The sequence below is a fragment of the Caretta caretta genome, chromosome 1, assembly GCF_965140235.1.
Source record: "Caretta caretta isolate rCarCar2 chromosome 1, rCarCar1.hap1, whole genome shotgun sequence".
In the NCBI taxonomy this organism is placed as follows: Eukaryota; Metazoa; Chordata; order Testudines; family Cheloniidae; genus Caretta; species Caretta caretta.
In genome coordinates, this window is record NC_134206.1 from 242,714,824 (window position 1) to 242,735,562 (window position 20,739).

Genomic DNA, 20,739 nt, shown 5'->3' on the forward strand with positions numbered 1-20,739 from the left:
TTTAGATGTTTTTCTATATTTTCAATATTGATTTCAATTACAACACAGAATACAAAGTGCTCAGTGCTCACTTTATATTATTTTTATTACAAATATATGCACTGTAAAAATGATAAACAAAAGAAATAGTATTTTTCAATTCACCTCATACAAGTACTGAAGTGCAATCACTTTATCATGAAAGTGTAACTTACAAATGCAGATTTTTTTTTGGTTACATAACTGCACTCAAAAACAAAACAGAGTAAAACTTTACAGCCAACAAGTCCACTCTGTCCCACTTCTTATTCTGCCAATTGCTAAGACAAACAAGTTTGTTTACATTGACGGGAGATACTGCTGCCTGCTTCTTATTTACAATGTCACCTGAAAGTAAGAACAGGCGTTCACATGGCACTTTTGTAGCCGGCATTACAATGTATTTACATGCCAGATATACTTAACATTCATATGCCCCTTCATGCTTCAGCCACCATTCTAGAGAACATGCTTCCATTCTGTTGATGCTCATTACAAAAATAATGCATCAATTAAATTTGTGACTTTACTCTCTGGGGGAGAATTGTATGTCTTCTGTTCTGTTTTACCCACATTTTGCATATATTTCATGTTATAGCAGTCTTGGATGATGACCCAGCACTTGTTCATCTTAAGAACACTTTCACAGCAGATTTGACAAAACGCAAAGAAGGTACCGACCTGAGATTTCTAAAGGGACATCATTATAATATGATCACTCAGAAATTTAAACAGTTTAAAACTAAAGGGGAAAATGGTTGGGGAAGTAGCATTTGTGTTGAAGTATGGACCTTCCATAAGCAAAATATACAATTTGAATATAATCTAAAGATAGTACCACCATTCTGAAGATACCTCCAGAGGCTCCACATCTATTTCAGAATCCAGGTCAAAATTGCCCTTTTTGATTTTAAAAGCTCCTACATACTTATTTCAGTTTACCACACAGAATTTCTTTCTCCCCACATCTCTTCCTGAGCCCTCTTCTAGGCTAGCACATCTATCTATTCTAACAAGCTCTGTTGCTGTTGGTACAAGAGGCTTCTCATCTGCAGCTCCTGCTACCTGGAACAGACTTCCCAGATAATATCTCTCTCTGCCACAGAAGTTATGTATTTCTTTTTCAAATGTCATATGAAAATCAACATCCCCCACCCCAGTCTGTACCTCTCCCTCTACTATGCCTGGTCTACATTACAAAGTTTTACCAGCAAAACTTGCCTTCTGTCCACATAGCCTTGCCCACGTCCACACACAATTTTGAGTGCTGCCAACAAAACCCTGAAGTTTTGCTGGTGAATTTAAACCAGTTCCCTGAACAACATACGTCCTCTACTGGCACAGTTCTACCGGCACAATGGCTGTGTGAATGCAGAAGTACCTGTACTGGTACAACCAGTCTTCCAGCAACAAGCCCAGAATGCACCTGTCCCTGTGGCAGTGACCGCTCTGGTCGAATATCTAACTCTGCTGCCAGGGGTCCCAGTGACTGGAAGCCTCTTTTCCTGCTAGCTCACCTTTGCAGGCACGCCTGTACAGGTATGGCTCCAGGTAAAACTCCAGCTTAACCTCATGCTGCTGTCTGGTCCAGGAAAGAGGTCCTGGATTTCCTTAGTCTGGGGGAGGGAAGGAGCTGTGCTGGTAGGATTATGGAATTCCTGCAGGAATAAAGATGTACATTCCAATATTTCAAAGGCAATGCAGAAGGTGGGGTACGACAAGTATGAGTGCCACTGCCAGGAAAAGAAGAAGGAGCTGCAGGACATTTACCAGAGGACAAAGGCAGGCAACAAAATCTTGTGCTGCCCCCAAAAGGTGCCACTATTGTGTAGAGCTCAATGCCATACTGCGCAGGGATCCCTCACCTAACCCATCATGGAGAGTGGATACCTCACAACCTCCAGAGGTGGGGAGGGCCCAGAACTGCAGAATGAGGAGGAGCTCATTGAGAAAGGGGAAGTAGATGATGCAGGTCTGAGTGAGAACCAGGAGAAATTTAAAAGTAGTGGAAAATATAATAGGATGGACCAGAGGGAACTGTGTGGATTTTTAAAAATGGTGCAAAAACAAGTAGATTTTGGCTAAAACAGCAAGAACTGTGGGAATTTGACCTCAGATTCCCACAGTTCCCTGAAAGGAGTGCTATTATCTGACAACACAGTGCAAAAATATCCCACAAAATAATGTGCCAGAGGGTGGCATGGGGTGGACACAGATGCTTGCCCAGTGCTACACATCTTTTACAATGTAACCTGATGCTGCGAGGACACACTGTATCAGCAAAGGCAGCTAAATGTATACATACTCTGTTGAAAAAGCTATGTTGATAGCAGTATGCCAACAGAACGTTGCCTGTAAAACTTTCCAGTGTAGACAAGTCCCTATTCTCTAACTGCATTACAAATTGCGTAATATAATTATACTTAATACAGTTACAGCATTATATATCATCTATTATTTAATTCTGTAACTATTATATGATTTTCATTATATTATTCATTCTGTAAACCATTTTGTTATACATTCATATCGACAATTTTATTACAGGCAGTGCTGTTTTTAAAGTTGCCCAGTGCTTCACGTTATTGCGAACCTGTTTTCAGCTGTTCATAGTGACACGGTACACCACATAAGGCTTTCTGGAAATATGCTTATGAATGTATATATGACATAACTAGAATATGTTTTATGCTACATATGCCATGTAACATATTTCTGTAAAGGTTATGATAACTGAATCTATTAATCCTATTTGTATGCATGTATCATTTTTGTAGTCAAAGTTATGAATATTGGCTGTGTACTGGCTTGATTTTTAAGTAACCTTTGTAAAACATTTGGTCAGCTTCTTGAGAAAGGAATGTGCAAATCAAGAAGCACTTAAGGGACAAAAGATCTTGGAATGCTCCAATCCACATAAGAAGTCTACTTGAGAACATTCAAGGTAGCATGTGACCCATGGCTGCTACCTGTGAAAAACTGAGTCATGCATGGACATGTGACTTGCCCATGTGACTCTAAAACTCCATCTTGGAGCTGGACTTTGCATAGGAGAGAGGAGGGGGTCTCCAACCACAAGAGAAAGTCTATTTAAACCCCTGGGAGACCCCTCCATTTTGTCTTCAGCTGGCTAAGGAGATAGCCTCTCCACCCCCAGGGATACCTGAAAGAAACTGGAACAAAGGACAGTAATTACAAGGGATGTGAGGTTTCAGAGTAGCAGCCGTGTTAGTCTGTATTCGCAAAAAGAAAAGGAGTACTCATGGAACATTAGAGACTAACAAATTGTGAGGTGATGTGATGTGCTTGCTGGACCCAGACTAGAAGGAGGCTAGTCTGTAAAAGAGGCTTATTGGAACATCTCTGAGGTGAGATTTTATCTGTATTCAGCTTCTTACTGTATCAGCATGGATTTGGGGGGGTTATTTTGTTTTGCTTGGTAATTCACTTTGTTCTGTCTGTTACTACTTGGAACCACTTAAATCTTACTTGCTGTATTTAATAAAATCACTTTTTACTTATCAATTAACCCAAAGTATGTATTAATACCTGGGGGGGGGGGGCAAACAGCTGTGCATATCTCTCTGTCAGTGTTATAGAGAGCGAACAATTTATAACAGATTTATTTGGGGTTTGGACCCCATTGGGAGTTGGGTATCTGAGAGTTAAAGACAGGCACACTTCTGTAAGCTGCTCTCAGTTAAGCTTGCAGTTTGTGGGACGTGGTTCAGACCTGGGTCTGTGTTTGTGGCCAGCAAGCGTGTCTGGCACAGCCAGGCAGGGTTCTGGAGTCCCATGCTGGCAAGGAAGGCAGGGGCAGAAGTAGTCTTGGCACATCAGGTGGCAGCCCTAAGCGGGTTTCTGTGATCCAACCTATCACACATAGCTTTGCCAAATTTTAACCATTTGGGCTGAAATTTTCCATGCTGGATGGCTGACTCAAGCTGAGTATTTTTAAAATATTTTAGCCAAATCAGTTCAGATGTTTCTAAGAATGAAGGTAAGAAAAATATATTTTGCCCATGTTCAACATTCTGAAGACCTTTTTCTTTGAAATGCGCTAGCACCCTCATGTTTTGGAGCAGGGACTTGAAATTTGGCAAGGGGTGGCCTGGGTGTCAGAGATTTGCCTTCTGCTGACCCCATGAAAATTAACCCAAATTTGGCCAAATTATAAGCCTTTGAAAAATTGCAGTTAACATACTCAATAGACACTTGCTAGAGCTAAACAGCTACAGTCTCCAAAGATGCCATCCTAATGGAGCATAGTTGAGCCTGTCACACAGTTCCTAGTGCTGAGGAGATTGCACATGCTCCAACCCCACATAGTGACTGAACGTGCTCAGAGCCAAGCTATTTGGGCTCAGAAGTCTTTCCCTGTACTTTCTGCTCCCAGCTGCTCCTGGCTGGGGTGGGACTGGGCACTGGAACTAAAAACCGGGAACCTGTCTCTTTGCACACCCAGTGACCTCCCTTTGGCATCCAGGCAATGTGGAGGAGAAGCTGTCTGATTTCAGTGCAGAAGGGACAAAAACTGGAACAGGGGAAGGGGGCCAGAGCCAGTGGAGGAGAAAGTGGAGTCATCTGGGAGAGAAATGGGACCATCTGACCAAGGAATCTAGTGAGACTGGGACTGGAGATTGGAGGGAATAGGAAGTCTGACTGGCAGTAGGCGGGGAGAGCAGAGAAAGCCAGTAAAGGAAGTGGGGGCAGGGACTGGAAGCCCATTGGCTGGGAGGGGAGGGGGCACAGGTTGGAGGAGGAGCAGGAAGTGACTTGAACTGGCTGGACAAAGAGACAGTGACAGCCAAGGACAGGCCTGGACAGGGAGAGAGATTAGATAAGGAACCCAGTACCGGAGCCAGGTTCTGAGCAGTGGCAGAGCTGGGAGAGACGGGGGCGGTCAATGGATCATTGGTGCTGCCACCTTCAGTTATACCTATTGCCATGAAAAGGCACCACACATACCCCTGAAAGCTGCTGGGGAGACAGTCTCGCCCCCCTGCCATTTTGCTCAGCCACTGGAATCCAGGGAGGGAAACTGGGAGCCAGTAGAGTGGGGAAGGAAGACACAAATCAGATGAGGAGTTGCCGGGGAGGGGATAGGATGAGAAGCCTGAGAAGTGAAGACCAGGTCTGGGTGGGCAAGGAGAATGGGACTGAGACACGGAGCTAAAGGTAGGGAGGAGACAGGACTGGGACAGGGACAGGTTGGTGAGGATGGGGTCAAGCTTGGGGAAGACAGGAAGAAGTGTCTGTGCTCACTAGATCACACTCCCCTCCAGAATGTAGAATGATACCCACGATTCCTGAGTCTCACCATTCCTTTGCTGTCAGCAAATATCTGTGAACCACTCTGGTGAAGTGCTTGTCTCAACCCCCCTCTTGTGCTGGTTCACATAGAGGATAACAATCTATTACTGCTATCCATTACCATTAGCTCACGTGGCAGAGGTCTGTGTGATTGATTCAAAGGTTCCAGTCTTGCTGATGAACCATGGTGGTGTTAATATGATGCCATATAATTGAATTTGTTTTTTAGTTTGCTTTTTAGAACCTAGGAAATTACATTTTTAAAAAAAAACTATGTTAAAAGAGCATGAAGGTTGCCAAGTAAAGTACTTTCGAGTTCTTGACTTTGCAATCTTAATAATAACATTGTTTTAATATATACAGTAGAATCCCATTTAACCGAGCCTCCATTATCCGGCTCTCCTTATTAACCAAACCACTGGCCACCTGGGTTTGACGGTGGTGGGGCTCAGGTTTTGAGCCCCACATGGCTGGGGCTTTGGCTGTGAGCCTTGGCCAGCTGGCACACTTGCTGTCAGCCCTGGACAGCTCAGGCTCCTTCTGTCAGTGCAACAGCCCAAGGCCCAGCCACCTCAGGCTCACAGCTCAAGGCCGACCACCCATTCTCCGGTTTATCCAGATTTTTGGTTATCCGATCTGGCCCTGGTCCCAGTAGATCGAATAATCGGGGTTCCACTGTATGCACATTCAGAAATTACATTAAAAATGTTACTTAGGTTACAAAGTCAAGCACATGAAATTTAGGAAATCCCACAGTTTAAGTTACTCTTTGAACTTTAATTTGCCACCCTTGTGCACATGCCTTATTCTGCAGTTTTTAATTACATGATCACATAGGATTTTTCCCACAGGACCCCACCCACCACCCCCGACGTTCAGTGCACAGGGTGGATGGTGCCCAGGGAGTGAGGTAGCTGTCAGGGTGGATAAAAATCAATTATTTTAAGAAAAAAATTAAAAATCGGATTTTTTTTATTTAAATCGGATTTTTTGATAGAATGCTTTTTGAGGAAAAAACCTATCTAAAGATAGTTTTAATTAAGATACATTATAGCTGAAATATATCTTATCATGGAATAGGGATTATAAATTCTAATTCTATAGTATGAGACAATATATTAATGTAATGTTTAAGAAAAGTTTTGTAAATGAGTTCCAATAGTTCATGGATTAGGGACCCAATTTTATGGGGTTCCAGGGGCTTCTGTATAGATTATTTAGGCTAATCTTTCTATCTACCCAATGGGACTCAGTGCTCAGTCTAGAAGATACCACCAGAAATGCTTAGTTTTGCCGTTCTCAAACTGTGAATTTGTGTCTCCAGAGATAACATGCTTGTTAACAGCAAAAATGTTTGTAAATAAATAAAATAAATAATATATAAAGGTGAGAAATAACACACTTCAACCTTATTGTCCCTCTGCAAATTTGTGTACACAGAGTCAATTCCTTACCTCTCTCTAAAAGTGCAAAGTTTCAAAATGTTCAATGAATAGAAGATTGTTGGGGGCGGAATAGATCTGGTCAAGAAGTCTGTAGATAAATGTGAGAAGGGAGGGACAGGCAGTAGAAACAAAAGTGAAACTGTTTGAGCAGCATATTCCAAAAGTCTTGAGGTCTTTCTGAGTGTAGCCTTCATTGATTTGAGAACTACCATAGCATTCTCTCACTAGAAGGGAAAACCTATAATGGCAGCAGACTGTAAAAGAGACCCAGTTTGGGAATAAGAACCATTCAAGAAATATATGTTTGCTGATGATGTTTTAAAGAAAGTCACACCAGTGAACTGGTGGAAGTCACTTAAGCACTTGGATTCAGAGAGTGTTGAAGTGATAATCTCCCTTTTAACAGCAGTAACTTCTTCTGCTGGTGTAGAAAGAATATTTTCTTCCTTTGGACTAATTCATTCCAAACTGAGAAATCGTTTGGGACCTGAAAAAGCAGGAAAGCTTGTTTTTCTTTTCCAGATTATGAACAAACAGGAAAATGAAGGTGAAGATGACGGAGTTAGCTGCAGAAGCCAATATTTTAAGATTCTCATGCTGACCTGGCTGACGTAGTGGATTTAATTTTTTTTTAATATTTCATTTAACTATTTTAGTTAAAAACAATTTTAACAAAAACAAACCTGATTTTAAAAAACTTGAATGTTTAACTAAATTCAAAAATTCATGTGCTTGTTTTGTTAAAATATTATATGTTTGCTGTTGAATAAAAAAATCCAGAATACATAATGTTGTTGTTGTTTTAGTTAAATAAAACAATTTAAATGTCTGCCTGGTGATGTTCTCCTCCTAATACAGCATGGCAAGAAAATCCTCCAAATATTAATGATTAACCTGTTGAATTAGAGATCGTTCACCTCCCAATGACTTCATAAATATCTGCTTCAATTACCTTTGGTAAATGAAATAACCAAACAACCATTCATTTTCTGATATAGCTGTAACACTAATCTGAAAAGTTTTTAAAGTGATTCATTTTGAATATGTATAGTGTGTACCTTCTAAAAATGAAACCTACATCTATCTCTGAGTTGTGAAGAATATGTATTAAGGTTATAACAACCAACAAGAATGCACTTTTATGTAGAAATCCATGATCAAATCGAGTCTTCCTGACTAGTGATTTAAATCATGATTTAAATCAAATCCACCCGGTAGCTGTTCACTATTTTTATCCTGATCACTCAGTCACGGGCCACCGGCATACTTATTTCACACTATGGGATGAATACACAATTATTCTTTTCTTGATGGGCTTTTCTAGGGCACTTATCACCATAGTATCAGTGTGCCTCATAAACTTAAACGAATTTATCTCCTCCTACACTTAAATGAATGAGAGCAGCAGCATCCTATTTTACAGCTGGGAAAGGTGAGACAGAGACTTGCCTGAGGCCACAGTGACTTAATGACAAAGCCAGGATAAGGATTTGAACTGCCTGACTCCACGCCCAGACTATGCTGCATTTCTGCCAGTGATGCTGAACATTCACAGCACCTACTGACTTCTGTTGAAGCTGTGGGTGCTCAGAAGTTTGGAATATCAGATCCAACGTGTCTCAAGCTGGCAACTCAAACAGTGAGAAACACTTACATTTTATTTAAAATCTTATTTGTAAATTTACTTCTGACTTTGTACAATGGAAGGGACCATATGATTGCAAGAATGCCACTTTAGTATCTGACCTTCAGAATTCTGTGATGAGCAAACTGATTAGGCTTCTTTTTACCAGTATCTAGATTTACAATATATCAAGCCACAGTATTATATACCCATTCATTGTGCGTCTGATACAAAATGCAGAAAGATTAAACATACTTTTTTCTTTTTTGTACAGACATCATACATACAATTGGATACAAACGTAATTGCCAGGCAGCAAACTAGACATATATTTGTACTCTATCTTACAGGCAAGCCCACTTTCCCCAGGCAGGCACACTCACAAGCAGACTGGCTGGCACAATCTCTGACAGGCATGTACAAATCCCATCTTTCTTGCTCCAAGGGGCACATTTCAGTTGTAAGAAGTTAATCAAAAGGTAACATCCAACTGCAAACACACTCAAAAATGAGTGTAGAAAAATAATTTTTAGTTTAACTATTGTAGCACAGGATTTCCTTGCTATAAAAAGTTCAAGAAAGGGAAAGCAGGGCCATCAAAACACCACAACGAATTTTCTCCTATTTATCCAAAAGCATAAACAGTCAAGTGAGCTGTGTTACATGGAATGTGTTGCAAATCTTGGTCTTAACCTAGTTATGTTATCACCATGCTGTGACACTGACCAGGTGTGCCATTTTACAATTGCCAGTAAAATGACAGAAGCATTTTCCTCTCAGCTTCCTATCTTAGGCAGCCTATAGTTTTATTCCAAAGGTACATTATCTCTGTTTTTATGCATAATCGCCAGGAATAACAAGCACAAAGACTCCATATCAACTACAGCCACACAACAGGCTAACTTTAATTCCCCTCAAACTAGCTTCATTTTTCCTGACTACACTGAGAGAATACACAGCCCTGTTCTATGTGTGAGCTTTTTTCATTTGAAAATTTAAACAAAACCTTAGTTGAGTTCCTTAGTTCCAAAATGATTTTGCATTTAATACTTTTGTATGTGTAATAAGTTTTTCGTGAACACAAAGTGGGTAGGGAGGAGAAGTAAATATGAAAACTGTAGAAGCTACATGCATATTTCTATTATTACAGGACTTCAACAGCCTGATATCACGCTCATTGAAGTCAGTGGCAGCTCAGACCCTAAATTTATAAACACAGATGTCTGCTGTTTTAAAAAGTGGCCATTCATATGTACTGTACTTTTACATTAAAAAACTAAACAAAACATTTGCATTGCATGGACACACATAAAAAAGGAAGAAATGAAAAATCAAACATATGCATGATGCCCAGAAGCTATTCAAGAACCAATAAAAGTCTATGGGTGAATGTAGTCAAAGATTTTGATTTGGAAAAAGAGTTTTAAACCACTAAACTAAACAATGCGCCACAGTTAGTCCATTGACTGGGACTGCACAGTGTGTAAATCACTGGTGAATATGGCCCAGTATTCCTTACACCAGGCAAATTGTACCATGAAATGTTATAAAAAGTTCTGGTCATTCCACTGTACACCTCAGTATCCTTTTGAGTGTCTTTATGACCACTGCATTCCTGCCTGGTAAATACAGAAATACTCTGGAGTATTAAAAATGTATACATGATTTGATTATTTGTTATGGGGAGACTTGGCCTTTCTCTGGAACAGGTACAGCGCTAGCCACTGCTGAAGGAAAAACACTGAATTAGAGGCAGTACTTGACTGGAAGGTGCCAGGTGGCCACAGCAATATTCATCCTATGCTCCCCCACAATCTGTTCTCCTCGTCTCCACCCCCATTCAGTCCAGTTGTATGCACATTCACTAACCAACACTTAATCAGTTTTGCATGCCCCTTCCCAAGCAGTTCTTACCCAGTCTCCCCACCCCAGACAATTCAATTCTGTCTTTTCCTTCCCCAGTTCATCTGCTGTAGCTCCCTCTCAGTCATGTAATCAGTTCTGTCCTTAGCCAATCAATTAATCAGTTGTGTGTCCATCATTCCTTAAGCTCTTGAATTCTGCTCTCCTTTTCATGTCATCAGTGCTCATACATTCCATCTCTTTTTCCTCTCTCCCCCCGTCCCCTGTTGGTTTCAACAATATTTGTCTTGGAGACCTGGCTACTCACCCCAAAATTCCCCTTATTTGGGTTTGAATTAAGGGGAAGTGGAAAACTCCTGGACTGGCTGAGTAAGGATGCAGCCTAGGTTTCATGCCACTGTTTTTTTGGGGCCTGACTGGTGATGGGCTGGGAGAGGTTTCAATGACCCCTGACTCACTCTCTTCTTTCTCTATTACTTGATTGAGAAAGAAGGGCAGCTATACACTGACTCTTTTCCTGACTCCTTGCTTGGCTGCAGGAATCTCTCATCGTCAAGGCAGAAACAGAGTGAGCCATCTAACAGCCGGGCTAATGGAACTTGTGGGACCCCGTCTGCATGGTGCATCAGCACCATTAGGTGATAATACTGTGCATCACTCACAGTCTAACAACAAATGTGACAGCAGCCTGTAGGAGCCACTCCCAAAAAACACATTTATAACCATGCAGAGCGCTGAGGAAGGGGGCTTCCAATCAGCACCAGGAACCTAACACATTTATGGGCAACTCTCCACAACCCAGTCTACATCACTACACCCAGTTAAAATGGCTTGATGGTGTAATCCAGGATAGCAAGTCTTATATTAATATTTTAATGAACTGGTTAGTGTATATACGTAGAAGTGCCCGTCACGGATGGAACCAGAACTTTTCATCTGTGTGTCCTTGATCCTATATTAACATCTTAACATGTTACGAAGATTCTCTTTCAGTTCAGATGGTAAGGGCCTGTGCTATTTGAACTGCGTATAAGACTTATGTATGTTCCTAACTTCTGATTTAGTGCAGAGTAGGTATTGTACCTAATGGCAAAGGTGATAAAAAGAGGGAGGTGAATGTGTGACAGTGGATATTATCCAAGTGGAGTGAGGTGTATGTACTTCTGAGCAAGACTCTTATGGAGAGTACAAATATGTCCTGTTTGACTTTTGATTAATCTCATACCCTCACAGGTAGAATTTCCCCAGATCATAATTATTCAGTGAATCCACATTAGCCACCATTTTGCTCAGCTTCACACAAAAAGAAAAGCACTCGTGGAAGTTCACACAGTCCACAACTCCCTCTTCTCCCAACAACCACCCAACAACCTTGCCATTAACTTTTTTAAAAAATTGTTTTAATTCTCCCCCATCTCAAAAGAAAAAGTTGCTTTAAAAGTGACAATGAGATATTAGAAAAGTAGCATTCACAGCCTGAGAAAAGTGTGCCAGTTTATTGGAAAACAGTTGTTTTTCTCTGTCGAACCTTGTAAAAAACAAAAGAAGAAGAAGAATTGTTACACATCACATACTGGGTAATATGTCTCTTGAAGAAGTTCTCCACGTCTCAGAAAATCACGGATGGAAGAATTGTTATGGTAATGCTCCATCTTCCCCCTCCCACCCCAAATGAAATTGCAAAGTGAATGTGAAGCAAGACTTGTTACCTAAGTGAAGATTTTTCCTGGGCAGCTGGACACATTCTGCTTCCTTTCAGTCAGACTGACTCTTTAAAAAAGAAAGGGATAACACAGTATATGCCCACCTGCACACAATATTAACATACCCACAGTGAAATAGGACACACCCTTTCTATCGCAGAAATAATCCTTTGAGGTTCTCGACTCCTAAACTAGAGAATAAAATAAACTGACAGCTGAGTGTTTGCATCAAGCAAAAGTAGTCCACAAAATACATTTGGGTTTAGAACAGGAGTATGTTTGGTTTATAATCCTTCTCTCTGCACTTAAAGCCCTTCTTTCTCTGTCCCTTCCACACAATTTGGCTATTTCAGTGCAAGAGCCCTGCGCTTTGCAGTTGATGAGCTCTGGAACAATTTTCTTCTACCTCTGTGCCCCATCAACACTCCATCTCATTCCAAATCTCTGCAGAACACATCTTTTCACCCTTATCTAAACCTCTTAGCTCTGCTCTCCCTTAGCTATTGCTTAATATTTAACTAATTATATTCCACATTTCTGTGCAGCATTTTGGAATGCACTGTGTGTGAAATAGGTTATACAATGTATTTTTTTTTAATTCCAGGGTACAAATATTAAAACCTGTGCATATCACCTTTTGGGAGAAAACAAAATGTTAACAGGTAGAACTCTGTACTGAATGAAATACAACTTGAAAGCTTAATTCAGCAAAGGGGAGGTTTCCCTTAGGATGAACCAACCAGGTTATGTCCTGACATTCTATTGATTTTAACGGAATGCCCCTTTTACAAGGGGCAGGACAAGAGGCCATTCAGCAGTCAGTGCTCCAGGGCTCAGCACATAATGCAAAGTAAAGCCTTACTGCCACTGAATGAAACCCCACTTCACTGCCATTGGACATCTGACCTACTATGTGAGACTTTGCTGACATTTTAAATTGTTATTCCACTGAGATCAAAAAACAACACCAGGATATAGGGAAACAGTTAATTTTTTTTCTTTCCCCCTTTTTTTCTAACTCCCTAGACCAGCTGCCCAAATACATGAATTATTTCTACCCAGCCCCAAGCAAAGTGGACACCTTTTACTAACCTATCCCTAGGAATTCTTGTATTTTATATTATATCACCCACAAATAAGGGGAGGTGTTTTGATAGGACGGTCATGGGATGAGGTGAGATATTAAACAGAGGTACCATATGTGTGCAACAGATCTCTGCATGGCAGCTGCTCAACTTAATTTTAATCATAATGCCAGACAGGCCAACTTCAGTCTACCTGATCCTATTACCAAAGTTTATCTGAAATGTTACTCAGTTGCCATTATCCAGTAGTTTCATGATGCTGAAATAAGACAAGTATCCTCAGCCCAATTTAACTTAGCTCTGGAATAGGATGAAATTGAAGTCCTCCAAGCTTCAAATCTGCTTCATTTGTATCTTTTAATGTTATAAATCAAAATGTATAGTAGACAAGAAGACAGTATTCTGTTTATTATAATGGCCATTAAGGGAAATTCCTGTTTGTATAAGACACAGAAACTGTTGTTTGACTTTTATTAAAAGATGTCCATTGCTGAAAAGGGACGTGTTTTCCTGTTAAAGTAAATTATCCGCACACCCACACAACCCATCATCATCATCATCCAGCACTCTGTTTCCAACGGTTCAATCAGAAAGCAGGACAAACGGCAATAGGTCATGATACCAACTCACAAACATCCTTGTTGAAAACCCAATATGAGTTTGAAGCTAAGTGGAAAATGGCTGAAAACACATGAACAGGCACACACTTCTTCCCTGTTTTTAACTTTTTAAAGACGTTTCAAAGCAAGAAGGTTGTTTGCAGAACCGGTGCTAGGCAGAAGCAGACTAAGCAATTGTTTAGGGCCCCAAACAGCTCAAAGGGGGCCCCCTATTCACTTTTTATTATAAGAACTTGCCTGTTTTAGTACTGGGGGTGGGCAAAAATATTCCTGCTTAGGTCCCCCAATGGGCGAGCATCAGCTAGAGAGACAAGGTGGGTCAGCTAATATTCTTCTTGGTCAAATAAAAGGTATTACCTCACCTGCCTTTTCTCTCAAAGCAAAAGAGTAAGTTTAAGATGTTACCCAGGATCTGTGTTCCAGGAAAGATCTAAAGTCTTTATTTTTACTGCAATTTGTTTTAGACAACTTCAAGAGAATATTTAATCAAAACGACCAGTTCCCCAGAGAATAGCATGACATTTTTAACAGGTCATACATGCCAGCTGTCTCTGTTTAGGAGAAATGGCCCTTATTTCCCCCACTCTATCCATCCAAAAGGTCTCTCATATGACAGAGTTTCAACTGGGGTAAGAGAACAATATCTCAAGTCTCACCCTCCCAGAGTAAGACTTCATGCTGTCCCAATCAGATCATTAGATTTATTCACATAATATTTTCAGAGAGAGGGCTAAATTTTATTCTGTTCTGTGGATTGCATTCCAGACCTCTGTTTTGTGTTGTGCTCTGCCTTAACAGAGTTCTTTGCTATGACTTCACACTAAGCCAAAAGTAAACACTCCTTCCTTTTTCCATGGACAACCTATCCCAAAATAGTGGCATTTGCATCAATGGAAACAGGAACAGCAATCTTCCCAGGCATGAGAAAAAAAGTCCTTCAAACACACACAAGTCCCAACGAGCTTCCTAGAAATTAGACACCAAGCTGCACTGCTGTACACCGCCTGAGAAAAGGACCTTATCAATTACACAAAGGCACTTAATGAAACAAAGGCATAGCAATAAATAATTAAAGATATTCTGAAAACACCTGTAGTTTAAATTTACCAAACACTTCTACAGCACACACAGATTTACTAACCAAAACACCACATACAGGATTCTCACCGTTTTTTGGAATATTCTTTCCTACAACAGGCCTTGATGAGACAGGTGCTAATATGAATAAAGAGCAATACAGCATTCAAAACTAAAATACACAGTTCTGTTGTATGGAGTTGATGCATGCCTTATTTTCTCCTTAGCTCCTGACAGACTCTCCAGTCAGTTTTAAACAAGGTCTACAAAAGAGTAAAATTGGACATCTGTGAGGACTTACCAGATTGGAATTGGTGGCATTGGAATCATCTTCTGGAAAGGGGATATAGATAGCTAAGGCCACACAATTGGCAAAAATAGTCAGTAAAATAATTATTTCAAATGGTCTGAGGAATGGAGTTAAGGAAGTTATTCTGAAATGCGTGCACACAAGTAAAAAAAAAAAGATTTATAAGAATTCTGTTTAAAGAAAACATTCCAAGACCCTTATATTCTGAAAAGAAACATATGCCTTTTTAAGTGCTTTTAGGAGGTCCCAGCCAAGATTCTTCCTAATATGTCAAAAGCAGTGTAGGCCAGTCGCGTGCCAGAGTAAACACAGATTTCTTAAATGTTTTTTCTTCTTTTATTTAGATTGAATTTTACTTTATTTTCCCCTCATGTATAGTTGTGCTATTTTTAATAGAAATGCCTATTCAGACTGGACCTCTCTTTCCTTTTGTGATACAGTTTCTCTTGTCCATATACAGCTGTCATTTAGGACTATATATTTTAAATATTTTTGACAGCAGTTTAGCATTTCTTAACCCTGTTCCCTCACATTTCAAAGAGACATTCAATGAAGCACTAGGATCTGTAACAAATAGCTTGTGATATATTTTTAACACAGCATCTCTTTCCTCAGTCTTGATCTCAAAAGGAATTAAGAGTGTGTGCGTGTGTTTAACCAGAGGTTGTTTAAAAGGCATGATCAAGGTTGTTAAGGTAAAAAGTGGCCCATCTTAAAGTTTTCATACTGCACCACCTTATCTGAAGGATTCAAGCCAGGGATTTTTTTTTTTAATAATCTATTTGCTGGAATAGGATTTTTTTTAATTGTATTTTTGTGTACATTGGCTTCACATGCAAAACAAATGACAGCCTAGCCAATATGTCAGGGATACTCTTTAGCCAAACACACACTATGCCAGGAAACGTATGCAGGGGCATTTCAGCTCCAAGGTGTGCGTGCACACACACTTTTTAAAAATTTACTTTTGGGGCGCACAGTAAGGCCCAAATCCTGCACAACCACTTATACATATAGAGCCCTATCCAATGTCCATTGAAACCAATGTGAGTCTTTCCACTGAGTTCAGCAGGAATTGGATTGGAGCCACACTTAACTTTATGCACACATGGACTCATTGATCTTAATAGGACCACTCAGGTGCATAGAGTTACATACACAAGTGTGCAATATCAGGCCTAGAGCTGTGAAAATAACCAATTTTTTGGTTCACTGGCCAAACTGAAAAATCTAACAAAAAATCAAAATTGTTTTAGATTGACCCAAAATGTAAATTGTTCAGTTTTCTCAGAGAAACAAACAGAAAACAAAACAAAACAAAACAATGAAAAAATAATTTATTTCAGGTTGATCAAAACATAATATTTCAATTTCAGGCATTCACCAAGCGGAGAAGCAGGTGGGAATATTTTTTACCCTTTTTACCCAATAGCCAAGTGTACGCACCCAGGATATGGGGGACCGAGGTTCAAGTCCCTCCTCTGCCTGATGTGGAGCATGGATTTGAACTTGAGTCTCCCACATTGCAGGTGAATGCCCTACTCAGTGGGTGGGTCTCAATCTCTCCTGCTGAACCTTTTCCACTTTATATAAATAGTCACTAGAGCAGGGGTGGGCAAACTACACCCTGCGGGACAGATCCGGCCTGCAAGCCGTTTTAAGCTGGCCTGCGAGCCAGACCACACGGCTCAGCCCCGCTCCAGCCAGGGTACTAGGTTGGGGCCGCACCACGCGGGTCAGCCCCGCTTTGGCCGGGGTGCTGGGTCGAGGGCTGGACCACACAGCTCAGTCCGGGGGCCACACCATGCAGCTCCCAGAAGCCATGGCATGGCCACGCTCTGGCTCCTATGCGCTCCAGTGGGAGCTGCAGGGTCGGTGCCTGTGGATGGGGCAGTGTGCAGAGCTGCCTGGCCATGCCCCCGCATAGGAGCAGGAGAAGGGACATGCCACTGCTTCTGGGAGCCACTTGAGGTAAGCACCACTCAGAGCCTGAACTCCCTGAACCTCTCCCCATGCCCCAACCCCCTGCCTCAGCCCTGATCCCCTTCCCACTCTCCAAACCCCTCAATCCCAGCCCAGAGCACCCTCCTGTACCCAAACCTCTCATCCCCAGCCCCACCCCAGAGCCCACACCCCAACCCCAATTTTATGAGCATTCATGGCCCGCCATACAATTTCTATTCCCCGATGTGGCCCTCGGGCCAAAAAGTTTTACCCCCCTGCACTACAGCCTGGACATGAACCCAGGTGTTCCCCTTTCTGAGGTGAGTGCCCTACCCACCAAAGTGTAGTCTCACTCTCTGGCTCTGGCCCAATGAATTTACAAAAAGTGGTACAGCTTCAACAGGAGACATTGAGAGAGACCCACACCAGGATACCCTATAGTCCAGTGGTTAGGGAACTCACATTCAATGCAGGAAACTCAAGTTCATATTCCTGCTCCATCTCAGGCAGAAGAGGGGCTTGAACCCAAGTCTCCTATATCCTGAGTGAATGCTCTTGGCTTGGGTAAAAGGGGAATATGGGCACCACCTCCAGTTTTGTGAGTGGCACCTAAATCCCCATGTCACTCTAGCCTAAAAATTGTTGGGGGGGGGGGCAAAGGGGGCTGAAACTATTCAGTGAATTCAACACACGTTTGTGAATAATTTCTGGTTAACCAAAACTTCATTTTTTGGTGGTGAAATTTTTCTGATGAACTAGTTTATTCCAGCTCTAATCAGCACCCAAATTCTTGTTGGCTGCTGCTTTTTAAGGTCTTTTTCTGAAAGGAACAGTGTCAGTTTAGAAATTAAATACTGGAAACATACATTTATTTAACTATTGTATGCTACTAATAAGACCGTAGATTATGGAAAGTGAATGAATTTTTAAAATCCAGTTTGTCACCCTTTATGGCCTTTGTTTACTTTTTCTCTCTCTCTCTCTTTGGACAATCAGTTCTGATCCTAGTTCTGCAAAGACATGGATATGATTCCCAGTGTTTAAAGTTAAATACATGCCCAAGCCTTTGAAGAATCAAGACCAAAGTTGGTTTAACTTTTATTTATAGCCAGTTTTATTTCTGTGATCTTAATGCTGTAGTGTTTGGGTTTCAAGCACTGTAGACAAATGTTTATTTTGTCTAAAAACCATTTCACTGGAATTTCTTTTTTTAATTGTGGAACATTTATATTGGTGTTAGGTTTTATAAAAGTTTAATATTTCCAAATTTAATTTTTGAGCCAAATGTAAATTGACAGTGTCTAAATGTTGCACTAGAGCAAGGATTGGTGTAAAATCCTGGCCTTCTGAAGACACTGGGAGCACCACTGACTGGGAGCACGCCCACTGAATTTCAATAGGGTCAGGATTTTATCAGATATATAAAAAGTGCACAGTTGGGAACCTTAAGGTACAATAGAATACAACTTTCCAGGTACTCACAGGCCAAGTTTTAGTCCTAACAACCTTGATAGCACCCCTTTAATAACTGTTACTATATCTATTACAATGGGAGCCCTTGTATATATGTGACCAGACACATCTCAGAAGTAAGGCTTTGCAGGTTTGGACTTTTTTTTTTTTTTGTGGGAAGCTGCAAATCACAACATAGGAAAATAAAAAGGCCATTAATGACATCTGATATTTATTTAACATCCTGTGTGCTTTGACTTTAAGTGTTCAGAACATTAAGCCCAGCCCTTCTAAATAATTTTAAATAATTGGGAATAATCACAGTGCTGAATAAGATGAAATCTCATCATAACCCTTTGATGATATTGAAATATTTTGTGGTTGTAAACACTAGACTTTCAGGGACAGTTTTTGATAGAAAAAAAATCTACTATTTACTAGCTTTAAAAAAATAAAATAAACAAAAATCGAGCACCAGCATGTTCAAATTGATTTGACTGCATTGCTTGATCCTCTCCAAAGCTCATCAGTGCTCCATCCTGTTTTACAACACAAGTCCCTTCATCCAACACTGATCTTATTCATTTATCAAACTTCAATTCATGCTGTCTACCTGAAGACATGTGGTTACTGAGGTGCCAGTAAATAAACCAATATTCAGTTTAGACCCCTAAGTCATCCATCCATCATTTTATGCTAAAAGCATTAGTGTTGGGTCAGAAGGGATAACAAGTAGCAAAACCAATCAAAGGGATTAAGAACTAGCATCCCAAAAAGGAAGGAACAGACTGGTAGATGCTTAAGGACATCTATGAACCCTTATTGACAGGGCCATTTTTAACACATTCTCCATCTGAAAAAGAAGATTTTGTTTCAGCAAGGTCTAAACAGGCTTATAGTGCTGGGTTCTTTCCCATCTTTACATTTTGCCCTCCAAACCTCATTGGGAGCAACATCTAAATAAGCACATCAAATCTTAAAAACCATCAGTCAATTTCCATCATCCTACATGCTGTTGAGTTCTGAACTATTTTCATCAGAAAGGCTGATCCGAGCCCTGTTTCCCCTCCTACCCCTAACCCTCTTGTTCTGTCCCTGGGATTTATTGAAGATCCCTGCCTACCTAGTGATTTTCTAACAATCATCATTTCTGACTAGTTTTGATTTATGTTGTTTTGAAAGTTTTTCTTTGTATTTTAATGTGTATTTCACTCCAGTGGGATTTGGGATACAGTTTGACAGACACTGTACAAAATAAAACTATATTATAAATTAGGTTCTGCTCCTTTTGATGTAAATGGCCAAACTCTCATTGACTTTAAGGGGAGCAGGACTGGGCCCTTGAATTCTACTGTTCTGTCACACTGGTAATAGATATTATCTGACTGTCTGCCCCTTGCTCATAATGCTAGATCCAGACACCCACTCTCTAACTTTTACTGGATTGTTTATACTATAAGTCACACACTCATCCCCTAGTCTCTCTCTCTTGCCCAGTTCCAGTTAACAGGCAAAATCTTGCTCACTTTACTCATGCGAATAGTCCTAGTGATTTCAGTGGAATTACTCCCATGAGTAAGGTGAACAGGATTTGGCCCAATCACAGAAAACACTTTATCATGTTTCACTCTTCCATGCCAATGCCATTCCCTTTTCTTTCCAGGATGCATACTGTATTATTTAGTGTGCCACCACGATTTACACAGCTCTTGAATTTTGAATTACATACCATCAAATTCTCTAAGGGTATGTTTGCACTGCAATTCAAAACCTGTGGCTGACCCTGCTGACTCAGGCTCACAGGGCTCAGGATGCAGGGCTGTTTCATTGCTGTGTAGACTTCCAGGCTTGGGCTGGAACCTGGGCTCTAGGACCCTGTGAAATAGGAGGATCCCAGAGCTTGGGCTGCAGCACAAGACCAGAAGTCAACACTGCAATTAAACAGCCCTGCAGCTCGAGCCCAGTGAGCCGAAGTCAGCTGGTTTGGGCCTGCTGCAGGTTTTTTATTGCAGTGTAGATGTACCCTAAGTTACACAATAGGCAAAGCATGAGTAACTAAAAAAGCATGTGATCCATTGCTATCATTCATATAATATGGGTCCAATTCTGCCCTCAGAGATCCTTGCACAGCTCCAACTGATTTCAGCATAAGTTGTACATGCTTTTGTAAGGGCAAAATTTGACACTAACTCCATCAGGCAAAACTTTTACGGGCTTCTGATATGCTGCAGTACAGTCAAGACTCTAGCCTAGTACAGTTGCCTAAACTTTTTGAGCACAACTGT

The 20,739-nt window shown here is 40.8% G+C and overlaps 1 protein-coding gene across 1 annotated transcript in view; it reads right to left on the reverse strand.

Moving 5' to 3' along the window:
• Window positions 1–20,739, reverse strand: part of CACNA1C (calcium voltage-gated channel subunit alpha1 C) — a 706,039-nt gene that overhangs the window by 575,968 nt on the left and 109,332 nt on the right. Inside the window, exon 3 of the mRNA XM_048828634.2 lies at window positions 15,050–15,153. Coding sequence (XP_048684591.1) covers window positions 15,050–15,153 — 104 coding nt within the window. The remainder of the gene's footprint in view (window positions 1–15,049; window positions 15,154–20,739) is intronic.